The 27,788-nt window shown below is 51.3% G+C and overlaps 1 protein-coding gene across 2 annotated transcripts; it reads right to left on the reverse strand.

The window, feature by feature from the left end:
• Positions 1-27,240, reverse strand: CFAP45 (cilia and flagella associated protein 45). 2 transcript variants are annotated; one of them, XM_036442714.2, is made up of 12 exons: positions 27,114-27,239; positions 20,924-21,049; positions 18,659-18,795; positions 16,299-16,443; positions 15,800-15,970; positions 14,190-14,368; positions 12,415-12,544; positions 9,216-9,362; positions 6,265-6,378; positions 5,173-5,366; positions 575-799; positions 1-195 (listed from the first exon to the last, which is right to left on the reverse strand). In XM_036442714.2, exons 1-12 carry the CDS (start codon positions 27,114-27,116, stop codon positions 117-119), a joined length of 1,650 nt encoding a protein of 549 aa, XP_036298607.1. In that variant the 5' UTR covers positions 27,117-27,239; the 3' UTR covers positions 1-116. The 2 variants fall into 2 exon arrangements, with proteins under 2 accessions (XP_036298607.1, XP_045438931.1); XM_045582975.1 differs by lacking the exon at positions 6,265-6,378 and having other exon boundaries at positions 27,114-27,240.
• Between the last annotated feature and the right edge of the window lie 548 nt (positions 27,241-27,788).

Here is a 27,788-nt window from a genome sequence, read left to right on the forward strand (position 1 = left end):
TTAGAGTAGAATAGATTTAATCTGTAACTACTAAACGTCTATGTTAGCGGCAGTCATGGGCACCCAGGTGCTGGGCGGACCTCCCCCGGGAGGCATCCGGGGAGCTGAGAGGCCCCTCAGCTCACAGGGGTGGCGGGCAAGATGTTGGCTTTGCGCTCAGCTTCGATGCAGTATTTCTCCGGGAGGCCAGTGGCTCTGCAGAGGGGGGGGGGGAGGGTGAGGGGGGAGGCAGGTAGAGAGAGACACGGGGTGGGGGTAAGGGTCAGGGCGCCAGAGAGCAGGCAGCAGGGCGGGGGTGGGGTTATAGACCTGGGGCCCTGCAACACCCCCCCCAAGCCCACTCCCAGGATTCATCCCCCAAACATACTCCTGTGGAAGCCCCAGCATCCTGCCAAGTAGCTCCCAGGGAGCCGGGAAGACCCAGGCCCCCGGATATTCTTCGGGAGCCACATGCAGACGGCAACCCCCCTGAGCGCCTCCATCAGGCCCTGCCATCCCGGAATCTCACTCTCCAGCCTTTCCGCCTCTGGGGGACCAAAGAGGTGGGGGACCGGAGGAGGAGCAGGGAGAGTACCTCAGCTCCTCGATCTTCTTCTTCTTGACTTCGTTGATGCGCTCGCTGCGCCGCTGCGCCTCCTCCTTGAGGCGCCGGCCCTCCTCGAAGGTGGCGATGCGCTCCTGCACCAGCTTCTGCTGGTTCTCGCGCACCTGGCGCCGCAGCTCCTGCACGTGCTGCAGGCGCTCCGAGGCCCTCTTCTCCTCCGCCAGCCGCTCCCGCTCAATCTGCTCTCGCTGGGCCCTGGGGGGACGCGGGGTGTGGAGTGAGCTGCCACCTCCCCCCAAGGAAAAGTGTTGGGGCGCCTCCTGGGCTGGCTCCTCCCGGGGATGTGCTTCAGTGACCCAGGCTCCAGCCCTCTCTGGGGCTCCCAGACCAGCCTCCAAGGCTGCCCCTGCGCATGCTCCCTACACGCCTCCAGCCAGGACCTGCCACTGCGAATCAGAGGGCAGCTTAGAAGGGCCCCACACTTAACTTAATGTCCTGCTGTCGCTGTTTTAAAATTCTTAATAGATCTTTTAACAAGAGGCCCACAATCTCATTTTTTCCACTGGACCCTGCACATTATGGTCCCACACTCAGAGTTTCACTCACTGGAAGCTATTGTTCCTACTTTTGTCTCTTACAACAAAGCACAACTCCTCTCCAGCTAGTTCTATGATCTCCCTCTCCCTCCCCTTCTCCCTTTTCCCTCTCCCTCCCCTTCTCCCTCTTCCCTTTCCCTCTCCTTCTCACTCTCCCTCTCCTTCTCTCTCTCCCTCCCCTTCTCCCTCTTCCCTCTCCATCTCCTTCTCCCTCTACGAAAGCGAACGAGAACGAGAAAGATACCAATAAAAGGCAGAAAGATCAATGCCCGGCTACATCTCCATCTCCCTCTCCTTCCCCTTCTCCCTCTTCCCTCTCCCTCTCCTTCTCCCTCTCCATCCCCTTCTCCCTCTCCCTCCCCTTCTTCCTCTCCCTCCCCCTCTTTTTCCTCTCCTTCTTCCTCTCCCTTTCTCTCTTTTCTCTCTCCTTCTCCCTCTCCCTCTCCCTTTTCTTCCTCTCCTTCTTCCCCTTCCTCTCCCTCTCCCTACTTCTTCCTTCCTTCCTTCCTTCCTTCCTTCCTTCCTTCCTTCCTTCCTTCCTTCCTTCCTTCCTTCTCGTGAACAGTAATGCTGGCATTACAAAACCAACAACGGGAATACTTAGAGGAAGTGGTCAATCTGTTCTGTGAGCTCTCCTTGGTTGCTGGGAGAAGCAAGAAACTCAGCCTGACACCTCTTCCTCCTCTTATTGCCCCAACTCTCCGAATTCCTCTTAGACCCTCTTCCACGGGAATTCTTTATGGCCCCTGACGTCAGGGTGAATGGCTAATATAGACTAGATGAGCTCAGAAAAACTCACATAAAACCTATTCCTATCTCAGAGGAAATGCTGTCATAAGCCATCTTGAGCTATCATTTTAGTTCTTACTCAACGTAATAAAAAGCCATATGTCAAATCCTCTCAGGCAGAGATCTCTCCCCTGTCCTGCTCCCCCGGGGTCACTCACACCCCAACAAAGGTACCCAAAGCACCGCTTCACTTATTCGCTTCCCTCTAGCCATCACCCAAGATGCAACGTCGTGGGGGATCAGCTCAACTCCCAGCCACTCCTTTACACCAAGGAAACGCCTTTTGAAATGCTGCTGCTGCAGAACCTTCTGAGTTCTCCAGGAGAGGGCTGCTGGCTTCCTTCGCGCTCTGTGCTTAGGCCCCAAACCCCCTGGCCAGGCGCATCTAGGCAGCAGGCACTCCCCTTCGCCTTGCCATTGCTTTCTATACAGAGAACAGATTCCTGCTATTCACAGCATGAGAAACAGGGTGAAATGGAGGACCTCATGTCACCAGAGAACCCTGGGGCGGCTGGCCGGAAGATCTGCATGGGGAGAGCCGGCATCACATTGTTCGAGCAGTGATCTGGGAACTTGCAAAAAACAACTGATGGCTGGGCCCCACCCAGACCCGCTAAGCCAGAGTTTATGGAGGTGCAGCCTGGGCATCGCCCTTGGGAAATCTCCCAGGCATTTCCAGGAACCAGAGGGGAGGATAGCTCTGCTCTCTCTGCTCAGTCAGCAGGCCAGGGTTACAGGCAGCCCTCTGCCCAGAAGGGAGTCCCTGTACGGGCCACGCAGGAGGCCGTCCTTAGGAAGTAGGACGCAGTGGCCATGGCAGAGATGCTCCTAGCACGTGAAGACAACCATCATGGTGGGCCCTGGAGACACGAGGTCTAGACACCAACCTAGAACAACGGGTAAACTTGAAGTTTCCAGCTTTAAAGACTGACTGCGAAAGCCCAGCCAGTGTGGCTGGCTCAGAGGTTGAGCGTTGACCTATGAACCAGAAGGTCACGGTTCAATTCCCAGTCAGCGTCAGGGCACATGTCCAGGCTCCATCCCCAGTAGGGGGCATGCAGGAGGCAACTGATCAATGATTCTCTCTCATCATTGATGTTTCTATCTCTGCTTCCCTTTCCCTTTCTCTCTGAAATAAATAAAAAATATATATATTTTAAAAACTGACTACTGCCGAAACCAGTTTGGCTCAGTGGATAGAGCCTGTGGACTGAAAGTTCCCGAGTTCGATTCTGGTCAAGGGCATGTACATTGGTTGCGGGCACATCTCCAGTAGGGGGTGTGCAAGAGGCAGCTGATCGATGTTTCTCTCTCATCGATGTTTCTCTCTATCCCTCTCTCTTCCTCACGGCAAAAAATAAATAAATAAATAAATAAATAAATAAATAAATAAATAAATAAAAATAAAAAAATAAAATAAAAATCAATAAAATATATATTTTTTAAAACTGACTACTATGTATGCTTCAGAAGAACAAAGCTAAGAACAAACAAACGGGTCAGTGACAGAAGCGAAGCTTTCTTCTCTTTCCGTTAACATTTAGTGCCTGCTAAAGGCAGCACAGACGTCCCAGGGCACAGAGGCTGGGGAGGGCACACAGCTGAGAGGAGACTGGAGCCCAGGGGCAGAATCTCTGGGGCCATTGAGGACGCTGCCTTCTTTACCAGGTATCCAGAGACCGTGGCACAGCACTGAGGGCAGGGAGGCTACGGAGCCAAAGGGCATCCCGGCCAGTGGGGACAGGCTGGGGCCCACAGCCCACTGAACGACCAGGAACCTGGCTCTGCCAAGGACAGAGCTTCCAATGGACCTGTTCCATCTCTGGCCAAGGCTCCAAGCCTGCTCTAGCAGCAGCTAACGGGCTGTATCAAGAATAAGAACTCAGCCCTGGCTGGTTTGGCTCAGTAGATAGAGCGTCAGTCAAAGGCACGTGCCCGGGTTGTGGGCTCCATCCCCAGTACGGGGCATGCAGGAGGCAGCTGATCAATGATTCCCTCTCATCATTGATATTCTCTCTCTCCCTCTCCCTTCCTCTCTGAAATCAATAAAAATATATTTAAAAAAAAAAAAAAAAAAAAAACACCCAAGAACCTAGAGTGTGTAGACCAAGAAAGTTGATCTCATCGGAGCATAATTTCAGTAATTTTGTATTGTAACCACCCAATTAAAATTTCGTTTGCTTTGTTTCCTTTGGAAATGTTCTGATCTTATCGTCTCAAGATCTCATAGAGCAAAAACAGAGTCATTCCCAATTCAACCAGCAGAGGCAGAGCCTGGAGAACACTCAGGGCCATGTCTGCCCGAGGGGCAGATCTGCCTGACGGAACCGGGAGCAGCTAGAACTGCTAAGCGCTTTGAGGCAGGGGGCTGAGAGGTGTGAACACTCAGCCTTCATTTCTGCGCCACCGTTATCACGGACCCATCAGAGAAAACAGAAAAGGATAAAGAGCTGGCAAGACGGAGACATGGAGAAGTACAGGTGAGGTCAATCTAAATGAGTCTCTGGCATTCTTCCTCGATGCAGGGCAGGAACAGTGCATTATTCCTCCCTCACATTCCCCATAGAACCCAGCACAGCGCCGTGAAGTTGTGTGCTTCGTACGTATTTGTCAAGTGAAGCGCAAAGACCTCTCCTAAAGCCCTGCTCCAATGACTCAGCCACTCGTGTTTGAAGTTTCCTTCATCTCTTCTCACCTCCCTGCTGCAATTTCATCCCCAACTGGCAGGAAGACATGTGGTGGTTGGAGGGGGGGCAGAAAATTTATAACTTTCCTTACACCTTCAACACTCCAAGAAAAATAATCCCAACCATCCCTAAATCCTTCAACACTTCCAGGTTTCCAATTCTCTAATCATAAAATTCTTGGCTCGCCTGGCCGGTGGCTCAGTGGTTGAGCATCGGCCTATGAACCAGAAGGTTACAGTTTGATTCCCAGTCAGGGCACAGGCCCTGGCTGAGGGCTCAACCCCTGGTGGGGGGCTTGCAGGAAGCAGCCAATCAAATGACCCTCTCTCATCGCTGATGTTTCTACTTCTCTCTCCCTCTCCTTTCCACTCTGAAATCAATTTTAAGATATTAAAATTAAATTAAATTTAAAAATTCTTGGCTCGAGTGTCTGAAATGTTTCAATCATCCATCTGGTTAGAGTGACCCCGCCCACCGGCCAAGGTGGACGTGTGTCTGTCTACGGACATCCCAGCCACAGCGCAAGGAAAGGGAGCAGGCGTTCCACCCCTCCTACCGAAGGATCCGGTCGAATTCATCCCGGTCCCGTCGCACCTGCACTGCCAGCGTGTGCTGCTTGAACGCCACCTGCTCCAGCCGCGTTTTCCGCAGCTTGGCCTCCGTCTCCATCTTCTTCTGCGCGTTTTCCTTCTCCTTCCTGCGCCACTCTCTGTCTGCAACCTCCTGGTTGCGTTTTGCCCGCAAGGCATCCTAGGAAAGCAGAGGGTGGAGAGGCCAGGGAGGGTGCAAAACAATCTCACAGGGGACCAGGTGCCCTTCACAGGGACCAGACACCCCTTCACCGCAGCCTGAGAAGTCTTTGAAATTGATCAGAGGTTCTCAGTGGATGAAAGGACAGCGGGGAGTGGGAGACTGACACAAGGCTGCTTTGAGAAGTTGCAGGGATTTCTCTAGTCGCAAGGTTATTCTGGGGAGGAATAAACGCAGTCCTGTCATAGAACTTTCAGGGCAGGGCAGCTGGCCGGTGTTGCGCAGTGGGTAAGCCTCGACCCAGGAACTGGGAGGTCATGGTTTTGATTCCTGGTCAGGGCACATGCCCAGGTTGCGGGCTCCATCCTCAGTAGGGGCATGCATGAGGCAGCTGATCCATGATTCTCATCATTGATGTTTCTCTCTCTCTCTCTCTCTCCCCCTCTCCCTTCCTCTCTCTGAAATTAGTAAAAGTATATTAAAAAGAAAAAGAACTTCCAGGCCAGAAGGTACCGAGGGATCACCTTGTCCTTCTGCCTCACTCATCCCAATGCTTTTCCTGTACCTCAAACACTTCCAGGTAGTCCTGCGACTGCTTCTCACTTTAAAAACTGCTAATAACGGAGCTGTTATGGTTTCCTCCAGTAACACATTTCAATGATTAGTTAAGCTTGAACGTTCTTTACAAAACAGTCAAAAACTTTCTCTTGGACCTTAAGCCTATAACGCACACTCCGTCCTTGCTGCCTCACACACTGGAAGCAGGCCCGCCCTTCTCTCTTTGATGGCAGCAATCTAGATCGTTTCTTCTACATCTCCACCCTCGAGGCCGTCGGAGCGGCTGCCACAGGAACAGTTACCGGAACGGAAGAGGTGGGGAGAGGTAGAAAACAGGTACCTTTTCTGCCAGGTAATCCTGGGCCTTTTCTTGCATGATCCTCATGCGGGCAATCTCCTTCTCTTTCTCCCTCCTGATTCTCTCCTGCTCAGCCTCAAACTCTGCCTCTCGAGCCTGCCAATGAGAAAGGCTTTGTAGGGCATCTCCCACTGCCCCCGCCTTGCAGAGAGAAACCAAGCCCCCGCACCCGTCTGTCCAGGATCTCCCCGATCGCCTGACTCCTCCCTATACAGCAAAACGACCAGCAATGCAAGGACATAAGACCAGTTAGCAAATCTGTAGCATGCTTTCTCCTGTGTTATCCCAGAGCAGTGGTCTGCAAACCATGGCTCGAGAGCCACATGCGGCTCTTTTGGCCCCTTGGGTGTGGCTCTTCCACAAAATACCACGTGTGGGCGAGCACATACAGTGCGATTGGAACCCTGTGGCCCATGCGCAGAAGTCGGTTTTCGGCCTGGGAGAGTCTATTTTGAAGAAGTGGCGTTAGAACACTCAAGGGGCCGAAGAGCCACATGTGGCTTGCGAGCAACGATTTGCCAACCACTGTCGCAGAGGGTCCTCGCATCTCCTGAGACAGATATTGTAGATGGAGAAACTGATGGTCACAGAGATTAAGGTTCCTGCCCTAGAGGGAATGGCTGGTCAGCAGCCAAACAGGCTTTGAGCGCCGGTTTCCGGAGCACAGCCTGCATGCTCCTTCCAGCTTCACAACTTCCAGGTTACACGGCCACTGGGCCAAGTTTCTGAGAGTAACCGCTATGGCTCCCTGCCTGCCTTGTAAAGTTCAGCAGGCGAAGGTTATCTCGTTAGTCCCTGGGCAAATGGCCAGCATGCTTTGGGCAGTCCCACGGTGGTTAGCAGAGATCGAAGGACTGACCCATCCCAATTCGCTCCCTCTGCTTCTCCTCTGAAAGAACAGATATATCCCTAAAAGCTTACCAGGTCCAGCTTCCCAACCGCCATTCCAGGGCGGTCACAGACTGATGGCTCAGGTTGGGTGGAAATGTGATCTTCCCATAAGGAACTTTCCTTTGCTCTCATTCTATCTACTCAGGCTTCTGTGCAGCCCACTGAGTGCCTGCCTGTGAGCTGTGCACACTGACTGTACGCCAAGCTGGTCTCTCTGTCCCCCCTGTGCTCTAGATGGCAGGGCAGAGAACACTGGAGGCTTTCATAACCAACCAGCTCTAAAGAGGCAGCGCTGGCTGCAAGGACAGAGACCACTGAGGTCAGGAAAGGGCTTGTGGTCTTGGACACTTACAGTGGGCTGTGTGTATAACCGGTCATCATCCTCTTGCAGCAAATCCCGTCTATGTTCTCTCCATGGATGAAGACAAGGCACACTCCTCTCCTGCCCAGAACTCTATGGTGATTTCCCATCGTTCCCTGCTTCTAGCTCTGCTCAAGGTCCCAGGCATCCCCAACAACTGCTCTCAGCTCCCTGTCACCTCATCACCTCATTCCTTATCATGGCCACCATAGACGCTCTGCCGTAGCCAGCAGATCGGTTCATCAACTCCGACACCACCTTCACCTGTTCAGGGACGTAGCCGCTGAGTTCTATTAGTCTAGGTGTCCTCAGCCTCGTCTGACACTGGACACACATGGAAGCATTCAGGACATTTTGAATCAACCAGTGACTAGGTCCACGAGGGGGTTGTAATGATCAAATGAGACAACACTTGTGAAGCACGTGGCACAGCGCCTGTGCACAGACTAAGCTCTCAACAAATAGCAGTTGTGTGATCGCTGTTATGCACAAACTATCGATGCCCTTCGCCTTGCATTCTCATTCTGTGCCCTGTGTATCCCTGCATCCAATAAGAAAGCCAAAGCTAACAAATAGGTTTATTAAGCTTCCTTTCTGTGCTTTGCATTTGGAGTATGTAGGCATATCCCATATGCCTTTATCCTCCCCTTGTCCATCATTAAAAATCACTACTATGGAGAAGTATGATATGCTCTCCATCAGCATGGAAGCTCAACACCAGAGAAGAGATAGGACCAACACACTTAGAATTGAACACATTTTTCTGCCACCTTGAGTCCTTCCCTTTCTTCTCACATAAATTCGTGTTCACTCCATCTAAATGGTGCTTAAAAGCTTTCTTTTGCCCAGCACTCCTCACAGGGCCAATCATTTCATTACCCCATTTTGCCCTAGAATGAGCCTGCCCATTCCTAACTTGCATCCCCTGGTAACCATTGCAGACGTTGCCTTCTGTTTCATGTGCATTTGTTCTATGGGTTCCACAGTGAGGGATGGGGAAGACTCTATTTTCTGATTCCAGCACCCAACACAGGATGCCCAATATGGGAGTTTTCACAAAAAACTTATGGAAAACTGATTCATGATTAATGACGATATAATTATCCGGGTCCTGAGGAATCCACCGGAAACTTTAATTTCACCAATAGTTTTCGTTTTCTTTCCTGCCTGCACCTGACCCTCATCCCAACTTCTAATCAAAGGTGTTAACAATGATAATTACACCCTAATTTGGGTGTTTTTTTTCCAGGCTATTCTCCTTTAATGAACAAGTGGACTGGCTGAGATGAGGAGAAAAAGAAGCCAAGCCCTGCCAAAACCGGTTTGGCTCAGTGGTAGAGCGTCGGTCTATGGACTGAAAGGTCCCAGGTTCGATTCCGGGCAGGGGCATGTACATTGGTTGTGGGCACATCCCCAGTAGGGGGTGTGCAAGAGGCATCTGGTTAATGTTTCTCTCTCATCGACGTTTCTGGCTCTCTATCTCTCTCCCTTCCGCTCTGTAAAAAAATCAATAAAATATGTATTTTTTAAAAAGAAGCCAAGCCCTTGAAAGAAGTACTTAACTTTTAGAAGACAGGGCTGCTTTGCATTGGAGTTCCCTCAGTTCTCAGGCCTGCCTCTCCCCATGCCAGACATTCCATTCCTGGCCACAAGTCCTAAAGGTCAGAAAGCAGGTCCCTACCATCTTCTTCTTGGTGAACTCCATCACCAACTGGTCTGCCAGCTTCTCCTGAGCCTGCAGCTCTGCTTTCTGTTTCTGGCTCTCCTCTTTGAAGCGCTGAATCTCAGCTTGCATCTTCAGTTTCTCCTGGTGCCTTCGTTCCATGTCCTGCCAGCAAAAGGAAGAGTCTCAGAGTAGAAGGGGGCACAACCTAAAGACACTGGCACATAAGGATTAAGAGACATACATAGACTCAGAGACACAAATCCTTCAATAGCTCTTTTTTGTTAAAGTTGCCATCTATAATAACAAAAAGCATAAAATGCTAATTAGACCAGATGTCCTTCTGGATGACCTTCTGGATGAAGCCAGGGCTTAAAGGGCCAATCCCAATGATTTTCATGCATTGGGCCTCTAGTATATATATATATTTCAGATAGGAAGGGAGAGGAAGATAGAAACATCAATGATTAGAGAGAATTATTGATTGGCTACCTTCTGCAAACCTCCTACTGGGGATCGAGCCCACCACCTGGGCATGTGCCCTTGACCAGAATCGAACCCAGGACCCTTCAGTCCGCAGGCCAATGCTCTATCCACTGAGCAAAACTGGCTAGGGCAATGCTGTTCTTTTAAGGGTTGTCAATGACCTCTTCCAGGCAAATGGCCTTTTTATAGTCTTCATCCAACTTGACTTTGTGGCAGCCCCTGACACTGTTGATCTATTTATACTCTCGGGAAGTGGAGGATTTTAAAATTCTAATCAGTATCTTGCACATGTCATGCCAAACCCCATCCCTATGGCTTTGCTCATGGTGTATTTCTCCTGTCTTCAATTCCCTTCCACTTAAACCCAAGCTTTTAGTCATCATTAATAGTGACCATTTTAATAATAAGTATTGCCCTAATTGGATATTCCTGTTCATTGAGCACATAGCTTATTTCTAACACTGAAACACATCCCAAGCCCCTGAAAGTTAGGTCTTGTTATCTCTCTCGTGCAAATGAAGATGAGGTGCAGAGTTTAAGTAATTTGCCCAGAGCCAATTAGCTACTAAACTGCAGAGCCAGAATCTTGAGACCTGAGCTGTCTACATTAAAGTTCCAACCTTCTCTGGAAATCTTACTTGATTGCCCCAAGCTGCAATTCTCTCCTCCTTGCTTAATGTCAGCACACCTCCTGGGATTTAATAGCATCCCTGTGCTTTCGTTCTGTCACAGCTAGAGAACAGGGGCCATGTGTCACACTTCCTCTCTTAGTCAACAACATGCAGCCCAATTGAGAGAAAAACAGAAAATACTCAATAAACTATTGCTAAAAGAGATAACTATTGATAAAAAGGAAAAAACAACAACTTAGACACAGAAACGCAATGAGTGATAGAGATCAGAGAACCAAGGTGACAACTTAGTGGCAAGACCAGCTCTGAGGAAGGAGCCCCTGCCTTTCCCAGCGCCAAGCCTTTGGAAGCTCCTGATCACTAGGCCACTTCTAGGCCACGCACATCTTCCGGCTCCAATGTGGAGGAACACTGGAATTTTGTGCAGCTGCCTCCCTACACCCTCTATCAAACTCCTTGCTTCAAACTCATCTACCCACCGACTCACCCTATATCCCACACTGTTTCCAGCTCCCTCCATTTCTTCAAAAACCATACCCTTCCCTGGTCTTCCAGCACCTCCACAGCCCAGCTTCTACCCTGACTCATCCAAGACAATTCTACCAGCTCTTCCCAGCCTGGCTCACCGCCCAGGACAGGGCTCTTTCTTCCAGGAAGCCTTCTGAGCCAGATTAGCACAGCACATCTGCCTCTAACCAGTCCACGTGGGGCCTGAGTCATGGCTACCAGCATGCCTGCACTCTCACCGTACCCACCTCCTCACACACACCACGTTTCCCCTTTTTGCTACTCTAACTCTTACACTCCCTTCTCCCTTTCTTCCTTTCCTTCCTAACTTCCACACCACCACCACCACCACCATCACCCCAGTTTTAGGCCTCCAGTGTCATTAGTACCCCAGGCATTATTTAATCCCATTGACTTGCAAAGCTAAAAAAGCTGCCGACCTCTGATCTAAGACATACAATCATATATGTATTGATTTATTTCTTTGCCTGTGTGTTTACTTTTTTAATTTGTTGTCTTTGTTGGTTCATTTCATTTCTAAGATACCAAAGGGCCTTCCCTGCTTCTCATCTTTGAAGCCATTCCAAAGCAACCCTAGGAGAACTCCCCTCACTCTTCTCCATCCTGTCAGCGAGGCAGGAAAGCTGTCCTCGCACCATCCCAAGACATAAGCCAAGTCTAAGCTGGAGAGGCACAGGTTTCTACTTCAAATTGCCTGACCATACTTCCTGCAGACTCAGGGAGTGCCTGTTAGGAGGGCAGCCAGCCCCCCTACCCCCCACCGCCGGCATGGCTCAGTGCTTGAGTGTTGACCTATGAACCAGGAGGTTACAGTTTGATTCCTGGACAGGCCATATGGCCAGGCTGCCTCCTGCATGCCCCACCCTGGGGACCAAGCCCCCAACCTGGGCATACGGCCTGACCAGGAATCAAACCGTGACCTCCTGGTTCGTAGGTCGACACTCAAGCACTGAGCCACACCAGTGGGGCCTTGCTGCCCTTCTGATAGGCACTCCCTGAGTCTGCAGGCAATATGTTAGGCAATTTGAAGTAGAAACCTGTGCCTCTCTATAAGCATACTTAGTCTGGTCAGGTATGTCATCATTTCTTAGGCAACAAATAAGCCTACTAATTTTATTTAGGCTAACAGGAAAAAAGGTTTGTCTCGTCAACACAATTAATGACACTGGGATGCTGTGTTCTTTGAATGAGGTAGCAGTAGGAAGCCTAGAACTAAGACACTGCTACATTCATTGACAAAGTGTGTAATATCCCTAGTAATTGAGGAGAGACCATAATGCAGCCATCTGTTTATTTGTGTAAAGCAAGCAGCCATATATTTACTTTATGAGTCCACTCGCATGGACATGTCAGTCTTGGACCACAGGTTTCTGGGAGGCAGGGACAGTCTTTATCCAAATCTTTGCTCATCCTCAGCATGGCACCATGGCCAAATAAACGTTCAATGTGGCAATAAAAAGTTGGTGGTGATGTTAATGTTGTGAAATGAACATGTGCCTGGAATCCCCAAATCTTGGAGGGCTTTGTTGCTGGTGCTGGTAGAACCTGGCACATCTGCCCAGCCCTATTACCCTGAGATCCTCCTCTTGGAGCTGCTCCATGTATTCCAGCATTTGCTCCTTCTCCTGCTCCTGCTGCTCCGCAAACAGTGATCGCTCCTCCTGCTTCTTTTGCATCTGTTGCATAATGTGCCGTTTTCCTCTGGAGGAAACAGAACCACATTGTCTTAGAAATCAAGGATCTGTTCCTCTAGGCTCCAAACTTCACCCAAGTGCCTCCCAGAATGGGAGGCATGCCAAGAACAATTTGACATGTGCCCTAACCATCTCTATGGTTCCTGAGCCCAGACCAAAGTTCTTCCCAGTGTCTCAAAGGGTCAGTCCTCTCTTTTCCAAGCTCCTGGTTCTGGGGCTCATACCTCTTGATAGTCCCTTTCTTCATTTGTTCCCAGAGTACACCCCATAAAATGAACCATCTCCCTTTCAGCATGTAAAGAACTTCTGAAATGCTATCACCTCCCAAGCCTTCCCAGAATAATCACAGGGAGCTAGCTTTGCATGCTAGCTCCACAGAGCTTTAAGAGTTGCAAAGCCTAGGATTGAACATCGACCTATGAACCAGGATGGCATGGTTCGATTCCCAGTCAGGCACATGCCCAGGTTGTGAGCTTAATCTCCAGTGTGGGGTGTGAAGAAGCCAATCAATGGTTCTCTCTCATCATGGATGTTTCTATGTTTCTCTCCCTTCCTCTCCCTTCCTCTCTGGAGGAAAAAAAACATATATATATATTTTTTTTTTTCCTATGACTTCCCCTTCCTCCAATTCCCCTGCTATCACCCTGTGTCGTCATCCCACCCTACTCCCCATGCCTAGTTTGCTAAGTCTCTTTCTTATATCCTATTTTACATTTTGAGATTATCAGATGCTAGTGAAGAGGGCCAAGTCTGGCAAACCAGATTCTACAACCAGGATTGCACGGTTCCCTATGTGTTGTTGGGATGTCAATAAATTTGGAAGCACCCAGACCTCATGATATACAAGTAAAACCTGGGAGAATGAGAGATGACACTGATTAGAATAAGAATCTAGGAGAAAGAGTACAAAAGTCACTTTCAAGTAGGACACTTGATGGCTTCATGACTCCGGATGAAATAAACAGGAGTAGTGAGTAAGGAGTTGCATGGAAGCAGGTTTAAACTCAATACAAGGACCAGCTCAAGTCATTAGAGCTGCCTAATGAGGAGGAGATGTTTCATTGATTGGAGCTATTTATGCAAAAGATGAAGAGCCATTTATCCATTGAATAAACTTTTATTGGAAGCCTACTATAGTCTACCAGGTGCCTACTAGAAGTCTAGAGGTGAATGGTGCCAGAGAACAGAATACAGATGGGGAAAGAGAACTGCCATTCAGTGGAGTACAAGCACTATTCATGGAGGTGATTTTTGTAGTATATGGTTGGTGTGCTGAATCTAGGACACTGTGATGTTATAATTTACCTGTTCTGGGTCTTATCCTTTTCTGTAAAATGAATCAAACTAAATTCATCTATTTAAACATGTAGTAAGAGCCTGCTACAGGCCAAACACTCTGGTAGGCCCAGGAGCTACAGAAACAAATGAGGCAGGGACTCTGTCCTCCGTGATCGTGCAGTGTAGTGATCTTTGTGATCTTTGGAAACAAGCTTTAGGAAGGTGTGTGGTTCCATAATCACTCTATAAAGGTTTTGAGTTCATAACAGATGATGACAATGGCCGTGTCTCTTCTCTTCCCTCTGTGAAAGTCTACCTGGACCTAGAGATTCAAGAAAACGGCAGAAAGAAAGATGCCAAAACCACCTCTTTACCGGATTCTTTCCTCTCTCCTCTTCCTGAGAAGCTCCTCCTGCCTTTGAAGCAATTTCTGCCGCTCCACCTCCATCATCTGATCCAACCGCTTCTCCTCTGCATCCAGTTCTTTTTGAATCAGCTGTTTCTCCAGGATCTGGGCATCCCGGATGGCATGGCACTTGGCATTAAGGATGATCTGCGGAGTGGAAGTGAAATAGTGGTGCTAGGTCTAGGGGTAAGATTAGGAAGGGATGCGCCAGGGGGGTGTGGAAGCTGGAGAGAAGAGAAATGGGACTAGAATATTATCACGTGTGCTAGAAATGCACATGGCTGCTCACAAGCCCAGAAAAGCAAGAGCATTCTTATATTGGACCTTCCCTTTACTATGTGTTTCCCTGAAAATAAGACCTAGCGCAACTTTGGGAGAAAAAATTAATATAAGACACTGTCTTATTTTCGGGGAAACAAGGTATTATTTAAACATACCGGTAATATCGATACTTACTGGGTTCCTGCTATATGCTTCTTTCGGGAAACTGACTCTTAATGTTGGGGGCCATGGATCACACTTTGGGGACTATGATGAAAGCGATGGCCCCTCGAGTAGACACACAAAATCTCCATGAAACTTCAGAGCCACATGATCCCCCTTAAGGGACCCATGAGCCGCAGTGAAGACCCTTGCTCTACTCCTCAGGGAAACCCACACACTCAGGCAGAGTCCAAGTCACCAAATGTCCAAGCTGTAAGAGCCCAGCATGATACAGAAGGGGATGGAAACCCAGGACCATCCATAAAAACATAAAATAAAAGCTTTCAAAAATAAAAGGAGGGTTAGGTAGAGAGACAGAGGGTAGATGAAGGGGTTGGGGGGTCACACTTGTTCATTTGGTTGGGAAGTGAACCACATGCCAATGAGGAGTTCACATGAGCCGCTGGCCTTTATGCTCTCAGCTAACGCACTTTAAAAAGAACGCCATTTTCCTAACCGGTTTGGCTCAGTGGATAGAGCCTGCGGATTCAAGGGTCCCAGGTTCTATTGCATCGACCTTGGTTGCGGGCACATCCCCAGTGGGATGTGTGCAAGAGGCAGCTGATCGATATTTCTCTCTCATCGATGTTTCTAACTGTCTCTTCCTCTCTGTAAAAAATCAATTTTATATATATATATATATATATATTTATTTTTTTTTTTTCCTTTTTCTTTTTCTTTTTTTTTAAAGAACTCCATTGCCTGATGACCCTCTGGGACCAGAATTGAACTAGCAGGATGAAAATAAAAGCAGACTCCTCCCATGTATTTGTCAACCCACAGTTTGCAAAGCTTATCCCATACAATAGTTCATTTACTCCTTCCAATAATTCCACCAAGTAGTCTGACCACGCTCACTTTACAAAAGAAGAAAGCAAGGTTCCAGAGGGCCGAGAGACGTGCTGAAGGCCACAACCACTTGCTCAAGGCAAAGCCAGAACTCCCTTGGATCACAGCCACCACAAGGCAGATGCAGCTCTCCCCCACCTTCCTTCCCCAACCCCCCAGCAAGCCCTCCCCTCCCCCCTCCTTGCCCCACCTCCAGCTGAAGCTAATGCTGTGGGTTAAGAGGAGGGGAAAGGGCAGAGCCCCGACCTGGCTCATGTCCCTGAGCTCCTCCTCCTGCTCTATCCGCTGCTTGTTGGCTCTCTGCAGAAGGTTCTCGGCCCTCTCCTTGGCCTCCTCCTCTAGGTCATCGAGCTTCTTGTTCTTCATCCAGATCATGTCCTTCTGCTTCATGACCTTCTTGCGTGTGGTGGCGGCATCCTACAGGAGACCATCCACATCAGTGTGCTATGTCCTGGGCACTGGACTGGCTACCACAAGGGACCTAATATTATGTGTGCTCCACCCCACCATGTTATCAGACCCGGAAGATTCTCAGACTGGCTTTATCCTCACCCTTCCCCCTTCCCCTCTCCCCCAACTCTGTTGCTCCCACAACAGATCTTCATTCTACAGCATGTCTCCACCCCTGCCTTGTTCCAGGGTCCCCTAATTAGACACCCCCCATCTCAAGGGAAGCTGGCCTCTCCCTGGGACATCGCTCTTCTGCCTCCCATCCGTAGGGACCGGGGCTCGAGGGGTTCGCTACCAAGGCGGCTTCCTTCTCCTTCTTGAAGGCCTGCACCCTGGCCTCGAGTTCTTCTTTGCTCAGCACTTGGGATGCCCACTTAATCCGCTCAAACTCTTCGGGACTCATGATGAGGGACTCCCCGGAGGGATCCTCTGTGGGAACGCTGACACAGGAACGAGCAAAGTTAGGGAGGGGGAGGGAGGGAAGGCTCTCGCACGATGCGGCAGGCTTCTCTGCACTCTTCCCCCCTCCCTCGTCATTGCCAACCACCACACACACCCCGCACAGACATGGCCGGGAAAACCATCCCAGCAGAGGGTGACGCAGCATCCTAGGCTGTAGGGACATTTTAAGAACTTTTCCTAAAAGGCCCAGCTTATATGTTGCCATCTCTGTGTAGCCCTTCATGGCCGTCCCCCCAATGTACACATGTGCAGACACCCCCCTCTCCCCACCAACAGACCACCTCGTGCTCCGAGCCCACAGTGACCTGCTCTCACTGCCCTGTCGGAGCCGCTGGGCAGGGCCTGTTTCTTTGCTGGATTACAAACGCCTTCAGGGACACCGTTTCTGTCTTAACCACAGGGGCAGCCTCGTCTCCAGCCCAGCGTGGGGAACAGAGGGAGAACTCAAAACAAAGCCGCTGAATTCAAGTTTAAAAATAGATGATTCCTCAAGGATGACATAAAAGGGGTAAGGGGACGCCAGACAGGCTGACATGAATGCCGGCAAGAAAGCCAGACACCCGGTCCATTCAGCCCAGGGAGAAGCTTTGAACCTTAAATATTAATTAAAATGTCTGATCAACATGGTTGAAGACAGGTCTATAGACTTCTCCTTTCCAGCTGCCCAACCATTCAACAAACCAATAGGTAATTATGATGATTACAAACAAATGACATACATTAAAGGTGGGGGCGGGTGAGGCAGGAGGTGGGAATCAAGCCGCTTCTGGGTGAGGCCCTTTAACAGCCACCAGGCCGGGAGATGCCGGCTGAGGCAGGAAGTGAAACCTCACCCAGTAAAACTAATGTGGGGGGAGGCCCAGGAGGTGGAACAAACAAGTGAATGGATTCGAGGCTCACCCAAGATCTCCTGGTTCACTGAGTGGTGGGCCCTAAAGTAAGGTGACCAGACGTCCCGCTTTTGGCGGGACAGTCTCGATTTTTAACAATTTGTCCCATGTCCCTCGTGGAACAAATTGTTGAAAATCAGGACTGTCCCGCCAAAAGCGGGACGTCTGGTCACCTTCCCCTAAAGAGCCCAGAATCTGAAATGCCCGGGAATAATCGGAATCTGAGACTGCATCTTGTGGGCTTTTGGCAGCCCTGGCCAGGAACCTGCCACTTCCTTTCCAATGTATTTTCAGAACTAGACCCCTCCATATCTGGACCATTTGTGGGGCCCCCGGTGGAGCCACAGGGCTGCTGACAACGTCTGGCCGTGTGATGCCAGGACTGACCAGACAGTGCTCCTGGAACTGTGTCCCAGCTCGTGACACAGACAGCGTTTTCTAGAAATGCAAGCTTTTAGCCAGTGGGGCCAGAGCAGAGAGAATGGTTTCAGAGAGCCACTGAGCAGCACACTGGCTCATGTCACACTGCTGAGCGCGGCCTGAACCCCGCAGGAGGGGCCGGGCGCGGGCCAGCTCCGGGCGGGAAGCTGTGCTGACCTAATCCCCAAAGAACCCGAGAGCCTGTGGGAATTTCCTCTCTTGGCCTCGGAGCCTGGGAAGATGCCAAGGGCCTAATTAGGCATCTGGTCAGTTTCCCTTTGCTTCGGGTTCCTGAAGCAGCCGAAAGGAAGTGATTCATCTGGACCATTCCCTTTACCAGGTGCCCTCCTGGGGGCTCAGGGAGGAACCACTAAGCCCCTCCCCGCTACCTGCCCCTTAGGTTCCACCGCAGGGAGAAGAGAAGGCAGGAAATTAAGCCAAAACCAGTGTGGCTCAGTGGATAGAGCGCCGGCCTGCGGACTTCAGGTCTCGGGTTCGATTCCGGTCAGGGGCATGTACCTTGGTTGCGGGCACATCCCCAGTAGGGTATGTGCGGGAAGCAGCTGATCGATGTTTCTCTCTCATCGATGTTTCTAACTATCCCTCTCCCTCCCTCTCTGTAAAAAAATCTATAAAATATTTTTATTTTTTTTAAAAGAAGCTGAGAATCAAGAGTAAGGAAAATAGCAGGTACAAGAGCGGGGAAGCTAAGAGGTCAAGACAAAGAAGGAAGAAGGAGAACCATAAAATGCATGGGGGAAATGACCAGGAAAGAAGAGGAGACTTGACCATAAAACCAGGTGGGTTCCCCGTTTCCCTGTGCGGGTCCTCGGCAGCGGGGCAGCTGGGACAAGGGGGCAGGGGATGGGCCCCGGATACTCACATGAGCTCCCGGACCAGGTCCCGGGTGATGAGCTGGATGGTCTTCGGCTTGTGCTCCAAGGCCAACTCAGAGAACGTCTTCTCAATGGCATGCTTGTCTCGGAGCAGCACGATGGGGCTGTCGCTCTGGGCCGGGGGCTGTGGGTCCAGAAGGACAGCTGAGAAGCCAGTCACCTCACTTCCTGTTGGTCAGTCCTGAACTTCAAGTGTGGCCCTCCCCTCTCCGGGGGCTTCCACCCTACCCAGTGGCAGGGGCGGCTGGCTGGGGCCCACGAGAGCAGCCAGGGCGCCGAGGAAGTGGGTGGCGCTCTGCACTTGAACTTGGCCAGACGTGCTCTGTGCTGACCGGCTCTTCTGAAGACAAGGCCTCTCTAACGTGTGCAGATACTCTGGGGTGGGTAGGAAGTGGGGGTTGCTAGGGTGTGTCCGTACCTAACCTAAAACCATCGGGAATAAAAGCTCCAGACTGACATCTTGCCAGGGTTTGTAAAAGAAGAAGTAATCCTCTCACTGTGGACCTGAAGCAATACTATTTGTTACAGACTCGTTCAATCTATGATATCCCTGTTTTTAAATCCTTTCTAATGATTAGTTGACTTGGATCCCCAAAGAAAGCTATATGGGGGGAGTCGGGGAGGGGGGAGAAGTTAGAAATGGCTGAATGGCCTGATGGAGACCTGCCCTTAAATCTAACGTGAGAAAGTCAGAGAGTTAGAATTCGGCGAGAATACCAATTAGATAGATAGGATTTTTTCCCACAATGTTCTGACCGTGAAGGTGTTAATAAGAAAATGAAATCGCTTATTTCAGGAAGGTTTTGAACACCGGAAAAATGTTCATTCCTCGTTAACGCGGAGACTGTGGTCCTGAGTGGAGGCGGGAGGTCCTTCTTGGCCTGAGGACCTCACACTGCACAGAGGTCCCAAGTGGTGCTGCCACCTGGTGCCCATCTCTGCTTCCGAGTGGGCATGTCAGTCATGTCACAGGCCCCTTCTGCCCCCTGCTGCTGGTTGAGAGACTTCCAGGGCTCTCACCCAGCAACAAGGACAAAGAAGCGGCGCCAGGAACGGGCATATTTCTGGCTGCCCCTTCTGCTGGGCAGCAGGACTACTCAGCGAACTCAGCCATTTCCCAACCTATCTTTGCTTTGACTGGCAGAGTCCGCATGGACCCAAACAAACAAACAAAAACGTGTGAATAGGATTGCATCCCTTGGTTCTTTCCCTTGCCAAGAGGAAAACTGCTACAGAAAGAGGTTCTCTAAATGCAGAAAGGTGCCTGTCTTGATCGCTCTGAAAAGTCCCTTCACAGTGAAGCTGGTGAGAAGCAAGGATGGATGTCTCCTTTCCTCTTTCAGCCCTCCCTCTGCCAGAGGTGGTCACACCAGTTCTCAGTATTCTAGCTCTCCTTTCTCTTTCTCTCACTGCCCTTCTCTCCCTGCCCCCCTTCTCTTTCTGGACTTGCCTCTCTTCCTGCTTGCCCTCTGAGCTCCACAGGTACCAAATTATTCCACGTAACAGCCAGCTCTCCATAGGCCAGTGCTGGGAAAACTCATTAGTCAACAGAGCCAAATATCAACAGTACAACGACTGACATTTCTTTAGAGAGCCAAATTTTTTAAACTTCAACTCTATAGGTAGATACATTGTCATTAACTTAATGAGGGTGCTCCTAAGCTGGCCTTTGCTAAAAACTCAAGGGGCCAAAGAGCCGCATGTGGCTCGCGAGCCGCAGTTTGCCCACCACTGCCGTAGGCTAAAGAAGTCGTCAACCTCTTAGCCAGGACAACACTGGCAAATAAAGACCTGCTTGTGTCCCGAAGCTGAGAGATTCTTTGCAGGGAGCACCTGCGAAAGGAGGAGGACTTTGTGTTTTGTTTCGATGCTGTTCTTGGATGGAGGGGAAATGTGTTGCTCTGTGGCTTCAAGCTCAGTCCAGTGGCCCTTCCATGTTCTCCTCAAGGATGTTCACTGAGCAACCACCCGGCTCTCTGCAGCTGAGCCTCCCCTCCAGCATGACAACAGATGTTCAACGCTGTGCAGCGATGAGGACGGGATGGGGGGGAGGGGGGGAGCCAGGTGCCCTGCTTCTGTGGGCCCAACTAGATGTCCGAGCTCCCCTGCTGGCTCTCAGAACTCCCCTCTGTCTTCATCCGGGAGTTACCAGGGAGAGGATGGCATGCGCGGAGCTAGCTTTGCCCTAAGGAACACCAGTGCAGGGACTGCCTGCAGGTGGCAGCTCCCTAGCGGGGCTGGGCCAGGGTTACCTTTTTACCTCCGAAGAGGCTCTCATCTACCTCGCAGTTCACAGCTTTGGTCCGATAACGAGACCGGTTCCTTGACCTGTTGGAAGTGGAGGAAGAGCAGCTCGGGACGCTGGAGGTGCTTAACGGCTGTGGGGAGAGGCAAAAAGTGTCAGCCGTCAGCACTGAGTACCATCTGGGCCTTGAAAGGTAAGCGCATCATCCGCCCATGCCACGGTAGGTAGGGGTGCCTATGGAAAAGCCACTGGGGAAAGCACCTGGGTGGACCCTGAAATACAGAGGACACCCTCAAAGGAGAGAGGGTTCTCTGAGTTGTGGCCAAGCTCCATGAGAAGGAGCATTTCTGGTCCCTGAGCTGAAGGCCAAGGCCTCCTGCCAGATGGAAGAAGGAAGGGAGGAAATGAGGATGGCAGGTGGGTGACCTCATTGCTATCCCAGTTCCAGTTTCCCACAAGGACACTCTCTGGTGAGGCCACTTTGGCCTGTTTCCCCAGAAATGGACCGTGTCCGCTTCACCTCCAATAGTCTTGGCGTGAGCTCCAAGCCCCCTGCTCTGCTATCTGATCTCTTCAAATCTCCACAGTCTCCCCATGGGACCAGAGGGCATTAGGGATGGAAAAGCACCTTGCTCACCACTTGGCACACGGTTGGTGCCTAATAAACGTCAGTAGATGAATGATGCTACCCTCAGACAACCCCGTGCATAATTTCCACCACCTGGTGTTCACTCCCAGGACCCCTTCCAGGTGCATTCATCCGTTTCCACCACCCAGGGTCTTCCTATGTTTGGAAAGTTCCCATCAACCAGTTGTGGGGGACAAGGCTCAGCTCTGACTATCAAAGCTGAAGACACCAGCCGAAACCGGTTTGGCTCAGTGGATAGAGCGTTGGCCTGCGGACAGAAGAGTCCCAGGTTCCATTCCAGTCAAGGGCATGTACCTTGGTTGCGGTCACATCCCCAGTAGGGGGTGTGCAAGAGGCAGCTGATAGATGATTCTCTCTCATCGATGTTTCTAACTCTCTATCCCTCTCTCTTCCTCTCTGTGAAAAATCAATAAAATATATTTAAAAAAAATAAATTAAATTAAATTAAAAAAGTAAAAAAAGCTGAAGACACCCTCCAAGCCTGGGCAAAGCCCCTCTGATTGCCAAAGCCTGGCAAGGGTCAGGGCACCGGTAATGGGAAAAGGAGGACAAGGGAAACATTTCTGGCAAAAGAGGACGTGGCAGCCATCCCCAGTGTCTGGCGTGATGCTGATAAGGACACCAGGAGCAGCACCCCACAGCCAGAGCTGCCAGCATTGGGGGTACAACCCAGCATCCAGGGTCCTCGCCAGAGCAGTGCTGGGTTGTGACTTTGGCCTCTGTTCTGGCTGCAACTTCTCCTTGTATTCCCGTTTTCCAAGCCTGGTTTCCCAGCCCTGGTGTAAAGTCCGTGAGCTTCCTGAAATCCTTAAATTAGAGCTTTGGCTCCGCTGCTTCTCACCAGGGCCCTGGCTAATGCACCTCATTCCCAGAGTCCATCCAGCTTCAGCTCCGTCCCCAGGAAGGTCTCTCCTCAAAGGTGGCTTCTGTGAGGACTGAGGGACCACGCCAGGCTGAACCCGAAGCAAATTCAGCTCTCTCTGGAGGAGCGACATCTCCCCCGGGGCTCTAAGCTGGGGTGTCTCCAGGGAAGGGGCTGCGCACGGGGTCTCCCAAGCCTGGGAGCCAGCAGCTGCGAGGGGACAGGGCAGACAGGGAAATGGACTGTGCATTCCAGGGCACCAAACCCTGGACAGTGTTTTGAAAGCTCTCTCTCACCGGGCACAACCAATCAGATACCCAGCACTACTCCGCCTGCATCGGGTTTGCACACCATGTGGGCCATTCCATTCCTCTCCAGATGGCTCTGTTCCATGCCAGCAGCACTGCTGTATGTCCTGCCGGTCCCTGCCCGGCCCTGCTAACAGCAGGCTCACAGAGGGACCCTCCCTTGGAAGGCTCACTCAGCCCCCACAGAGCAGGGCAGAAAAGCTGGATTTGTTGAAAGGCAAACACAGCAGCCCGAAGAGGCTCATAACAGATTGGAGGTGAGTGAGAGCAACTGCTCCACTTTGCACTGAAAACAGAGTGAGAGGAGATGAACAGAAACTACAATTGGTGGGACTGAGGCTAAGCGATGGGAATAGCTGGAGAGGGTAGAAGGGACTGGATCATGAGGAACGGTGTGAGTTCTGTACATAATCCTAACACACAGTAGGAGCTCAATATGCATGTGATGGAGAATTCATGCATGAAACCAAGGACGATGGCCTCTCCAGGGCTGCAGGCCAGATCGAGATGGAAGCCTTTCTGGAATAGGCCTGCCTGACTCCAGGTCACTCTGCCACTCCACACTTTCCATATCTCCGATGGCCTGCACTGTGGAAAGTAAGGTATCTGGAAAGGTTAGAGGTCAGAGGGAAGTATCATTTTTGTTTTGTGTTTGTTTTCCTGCTGTTGGTTTGTTTTTTCAAGAATTCCTGCCCTGGGCGGTTTGTCGAACCGCAAACTGAAGATATGTGCCCTTGATCGATTCCTGATCGAGGGCCTGTACCGTGATTGCAGATTCAATTCCCACCCCTGGTCAGGACGGAAGTGGCAGGCAACCAACTGATTTGTCTCTAACACATTGATGTGTTTCCCTGTTTCTCTCTCATTCTTTCTTTCCCCTCCCCTATCTCCTCCTCCATCCTTTCCACTCAGAAAAATCAAAAATAGCCTCACTCCTTGTGTGAGGATTTAAAAAAGAAAGAAATCCTGCAGGCTTTCCCTTGTGCTCGGATGGGTCCTTAGGGCTGACGCCCCATCGCCTCTTTCCTGCCCCCTTGGTACCCAGGGCATGAGGAAGTCACACGAGAGATCCTCGACTGCCTGAGCCTAGAAGTCAATGCAGAAGGAAAACAAATGACCGCAGAGAAGCGGCCGCCGAGCAGAGCGGCGGGCAGCACTGAGCTGCAGGGCTGGGCCGCTGAGGAAACCTCACTCAGGAAATGCTGACTTGGAAGCCACAAGCCGCACATTAGGGTGAGAACGGCCAGTTTTGCCAAGAGTAACTGTGGAGAGGTCACTCTGTAAAAATGCTTGGAAAGAAGAAGAACCAGGCAGAAACGGAAAGTTAGATCCCGCTGGGCCAGAGGCGGGAGCCAAAAGGTGCCTTCAGGTGGAGAAGGGCTGGTTTTGTTTCTTCCCTGGCCAAGTAAACATCCCCTTGAAGCTGAGCGGTGCCGTCCAGGCCCTGGGGGAGGCAGCTCTCAAAGAAAAGGAAGAGAGACAGATAAAAACTGGCAGCGACAGCGGAGGCGGCAAGGGGGGCTGGGGAAGATGAGGACTGGGGACAGATGACAATGCCAGACCTGCTTTAAAACGCTCTGAGTGACTTCGCTGACTCCCTCTGTCTTCCAAAACCATCCCACTCAGGAGCACAAAAATGGGGCCACTGCTTGGAATCTGAGAGAGACTCTGATGCGTGATATTAGCCAATCAATTGCATGATGATTTTGACTTAGTCATTAGTACAGGATGATTGATCTACACAACCTACTGTTTTAAAGAAAGCAAATTATAAAAACACACATGTAACCCTATAAAAATATGTATATGAGGGTATGCACCCGGAATATGTTACATAAAGAATGTTCACCAAAAAATGCTTAATTTCAGGTGAGCATTATCATCTTAAAGTGTTTCTTGTGTTGAATAATTTTCTGCAGTAAATAGGTAGCTCTTTTTATGACCAGGGGGAAAAGAAAACTGTTTTTATTTAAAAACAGAAACACAGCAATGGGCCTGATGTCCCAGCTCTGAACACAGGTGAGCCTTGCCCTTTAAAAACTGCAGCATTTTATGTCCACGGATGTTCCACTCAGTTCCAGCAGCACAGAGCTGGGACCCGTCCCCATCTCCCCATCGCTCTCAGACCTGGTACCTTCCTCATTCGTTCATTCATTTGCAAATGTTTGTGGAGTATATACTGAGGGACCCAAGCCCCAGGAACAGAAGAGAAAGCTGAGACTATTAGGTCACTCATGTCAGGTCTGCATGGAGTGTGCCTGACAGCACAGTAGCGCCTGTCAGCAGAAGGAAGATGAAGTCATGTCCTTTCCTGGCTGTCCTCTCCACCCAGGATCTAGTTCCTCTTTCGCATCAGGGTCACTGCAGGCTAGCAAATTCAGACTCCAAGCGCTTGGCCGGATTCTACTTATTTTTTCTGCAGGCACCTACTGAGAGGGGATGCCTGGGCAGCAGGCACCTTGCTTTTTACTAAGCTATCCACTCAGCTCACCTCCGTCCTCAAATGGAACCAGACTGGCCACCTGTGGGATGCCATCCGAAGACGACATCCTAGTCACTACTTGATAGATCCTCCCTTCCTCCAGTTGATGGATGGACATAAACCCCATCTGCAGCCAGACATTCCTGAGCACTGAACCACCAATCAGCACCTGCCAAATATCCTAAGCCCCCGATTCCTAAGGCCCTAGGTCCCTAATCATAGGCCTTACATGAAACCACCAATCAGCGTGTGCTGAGTGCCCTAAGCGCCGTCCCCTATCCTCCCCTTAAAGATGCTTGTACCCCAGCCCTCGCTCTCTTCAGCGCTCTCTCTCCTCTCTCTCTCTCTCTCTCTCTCTCTCTCTCTCTCTCTGGAAGCACCAGCAGTGGTACTCTTCTCTTCAATAAAGCATCCCAGTCTCAGGCCCACTCTGTTTCATCTTTCACTACTGAGGTCCGGCCCTCCTTCGGCAGGATGTTGTTTTCCTTGTTTTTGTAAAAGTCCTGAAGATCTGCCCAGTAGTGAGCCTCACCCCACCACCACTACGTTTCCCCGTCCCCCAAACGCTCTCAAAACCAGCGGGAAGCACGACATACACACACACACACACACACACACACACACACACACACACACATACTCACACACACACACACACACACATTTACACGCGCACACACACGCACCCTCGCTCTCACACACCTGGCCCCCAGAAGAGCAGAGGTTGGGCCAAAGCTTCTCAAAGGTGCCTTTACGCTCAGTCCTGTCCAAGGGGTTTCAGATGGGCTCAGTCAGCAGGCCCAACCCCTGCCCTGAGGGCCCTCGGATGGGGAATCCCTGATCCAAGTGCAACTTACTGATTCATTTGGGCTTGGAAATATAACGTTTTCAAAACAGGAGACAAAAAGAGCTAACATTCACTGCATGCCCTTATGTGCCAGGCATGGCGCTAGGCTCTCACAGACAGACACGCACCCCACACCTCTGAGCCTGGCAGCCCTGAATGACGGCATAGGAAAGCTAAGGGGAACCCTGCAGGGGGGTCCTCAGAGGTGGGGACCTGTGCTGAAAACGTGTTGATTTTATAACTAACAAAGCTCTTCTGAAGTCTCTACATCTGAACCTCAGAGCCCAGAAAAGCAGTGTCCTCTCTGGGCATGAGTATGCCCACCAGTTCACCAAGGAGCCACCTTTCCCACCCAGAAACTCTAGGGTTATTTCCGATACCCGAGGCTGCAGCACCTGCTCTCTGCCCTTCTTCCTTCTCCCTCGGGGGCCTGCACTCTCCTCCCTGGAGCCCAGGCATCGCCCTCGCAGGCTTGCTGCCCTTCTCAGCCCTCATGGCCCTGGCAGGCCTTCCACCCCACAAACCCCAGGCTGGCCAGACTCGTCCCCATCGTTCTTCGGGGCCTTTCAGACCTGGTACCTTCCTCTCGTTCATTCATCTGCAGATGTTTGTGGAGTATATATTGAATACCGAGGGACCCAAGCCCCAGTAAGAGAAGAGAAAGCTGAGAATATCAGGTGACTTCTGTATGGTCCCTCTGCTCCTTAGTGGCAGAAGCTGGCCTCCTCGCCAGCGGTTTTTCCCCATCACATCCCACAGACCCCAGCCCATCGGAGGGAAAGAAGCCTGGCACAGCCTTTTCTCCCCAACTCCCAGGCTCAGCAGCAGGACTTATCAGTCCCCATCCATGCCGCCCTTGGGGGAAGAAGTTACTCGGGAATTCCTTTGCTTCTTTTGGGGTGTCTACCCCGCTCCAGGGCCTTCCTGATACCCAGACCGTGACCCCACTTCTGTGCTCCCCACTTCTCCACTTCCCTGGCTCAGAAAGCCAACCCAGGTCCGCACACAGGAGGCGCTGCCCGAGGTCCCCTCCACCGCGGGGGCCTCACCATCTCAGCCGCGCCTCTGCCGCCTCCGCTGCGGGCACTGCCAGGAAGGCGCCGGGTGTTGACACGTTACCATAGCAACCGAGAGCCCGCGTTCCCGGCCCAGGCCCCGCCCCGGCTCCGGGCTCCCGAGGGCGGGGCCCCGTGCTGGGGGCCCCAGAAACCCCAAGCCTCCCTCTAACCAGCCGGGCCAGCGCTGAGGCCGGAGCCTGGCTCCGAATCCCTGGCCCGCCCTGGCACAAGTCCCGCTCCTCCTCGCCCTGGCTTTGGCTGAATTCTGGAGGCAGGACCAGAACCCTCGAGGGAAGAGCATGGGCCCCTCAGGGTCCAACGGCCAGCAGCCCCTCCGAGAGCCAGGCCCAGGGTCACGGTTTTCCCCGGGCACCCCGCTGAGTTTACCGCGGTTACCATGGTTGCCCCAGGGAGGTGCCAAGCCAAACCCTGCGGAGAGTTGAGTCTGCAAGAAGCAAGCAAGCAGGATCAGAAGGAACCAATTTCCCAGCGGGAGGACCTGGGTACAGGCCAAAGCCAGGAGGATATGTATGTCACTAAAGAGCAGCGCCTTACAATGGGGGCTCAGCCCTGGCCGGGTGGCTCAGTGGATAGCTTCTGCCGGTAGACTGAAGGGTCCCGGTTCAGTTCTGATCAGGGGCACCTACCTCGGTTGCAGTCTTGATC

Source organism: Pipistrellus kuhlii, unplaced genomic scaffold, assembly GCF_014108245.1.
Source record: "Pipistrellus kuhlii isolate mPipKuh1 unplaced genomic scaffold, mPipKuh1.p scaffold_m20_p_18, whole genome shotgun sequence".
NCBI lineage: Eukaryota > Metazoa > Chordata > Mammalia > Chiroptera > Vespertilionidae > Pipistrellus > Pipistrellus kuhlii.

Excerpts from the sequence above, each read along its gene's own strand:
- CFAP45 (XM_036442714.2), bottom strand. Across the intron at positions 14,369-15,799 it reads AGCTCAGGGACATGAGCCAG|ATCATCCTTAATGCCAAGTG; the intron begins GTCGGGGCTCTG and ends TCCACTCCGCAG. Across the intron at positions 9,363-12,414 it reads TCCAAGAGGAGGATCTCAGG|GACATGGAACGAAGGCACCA; the intron begins GTAATAGGGCTG and ends TTTTGCTGGCAG.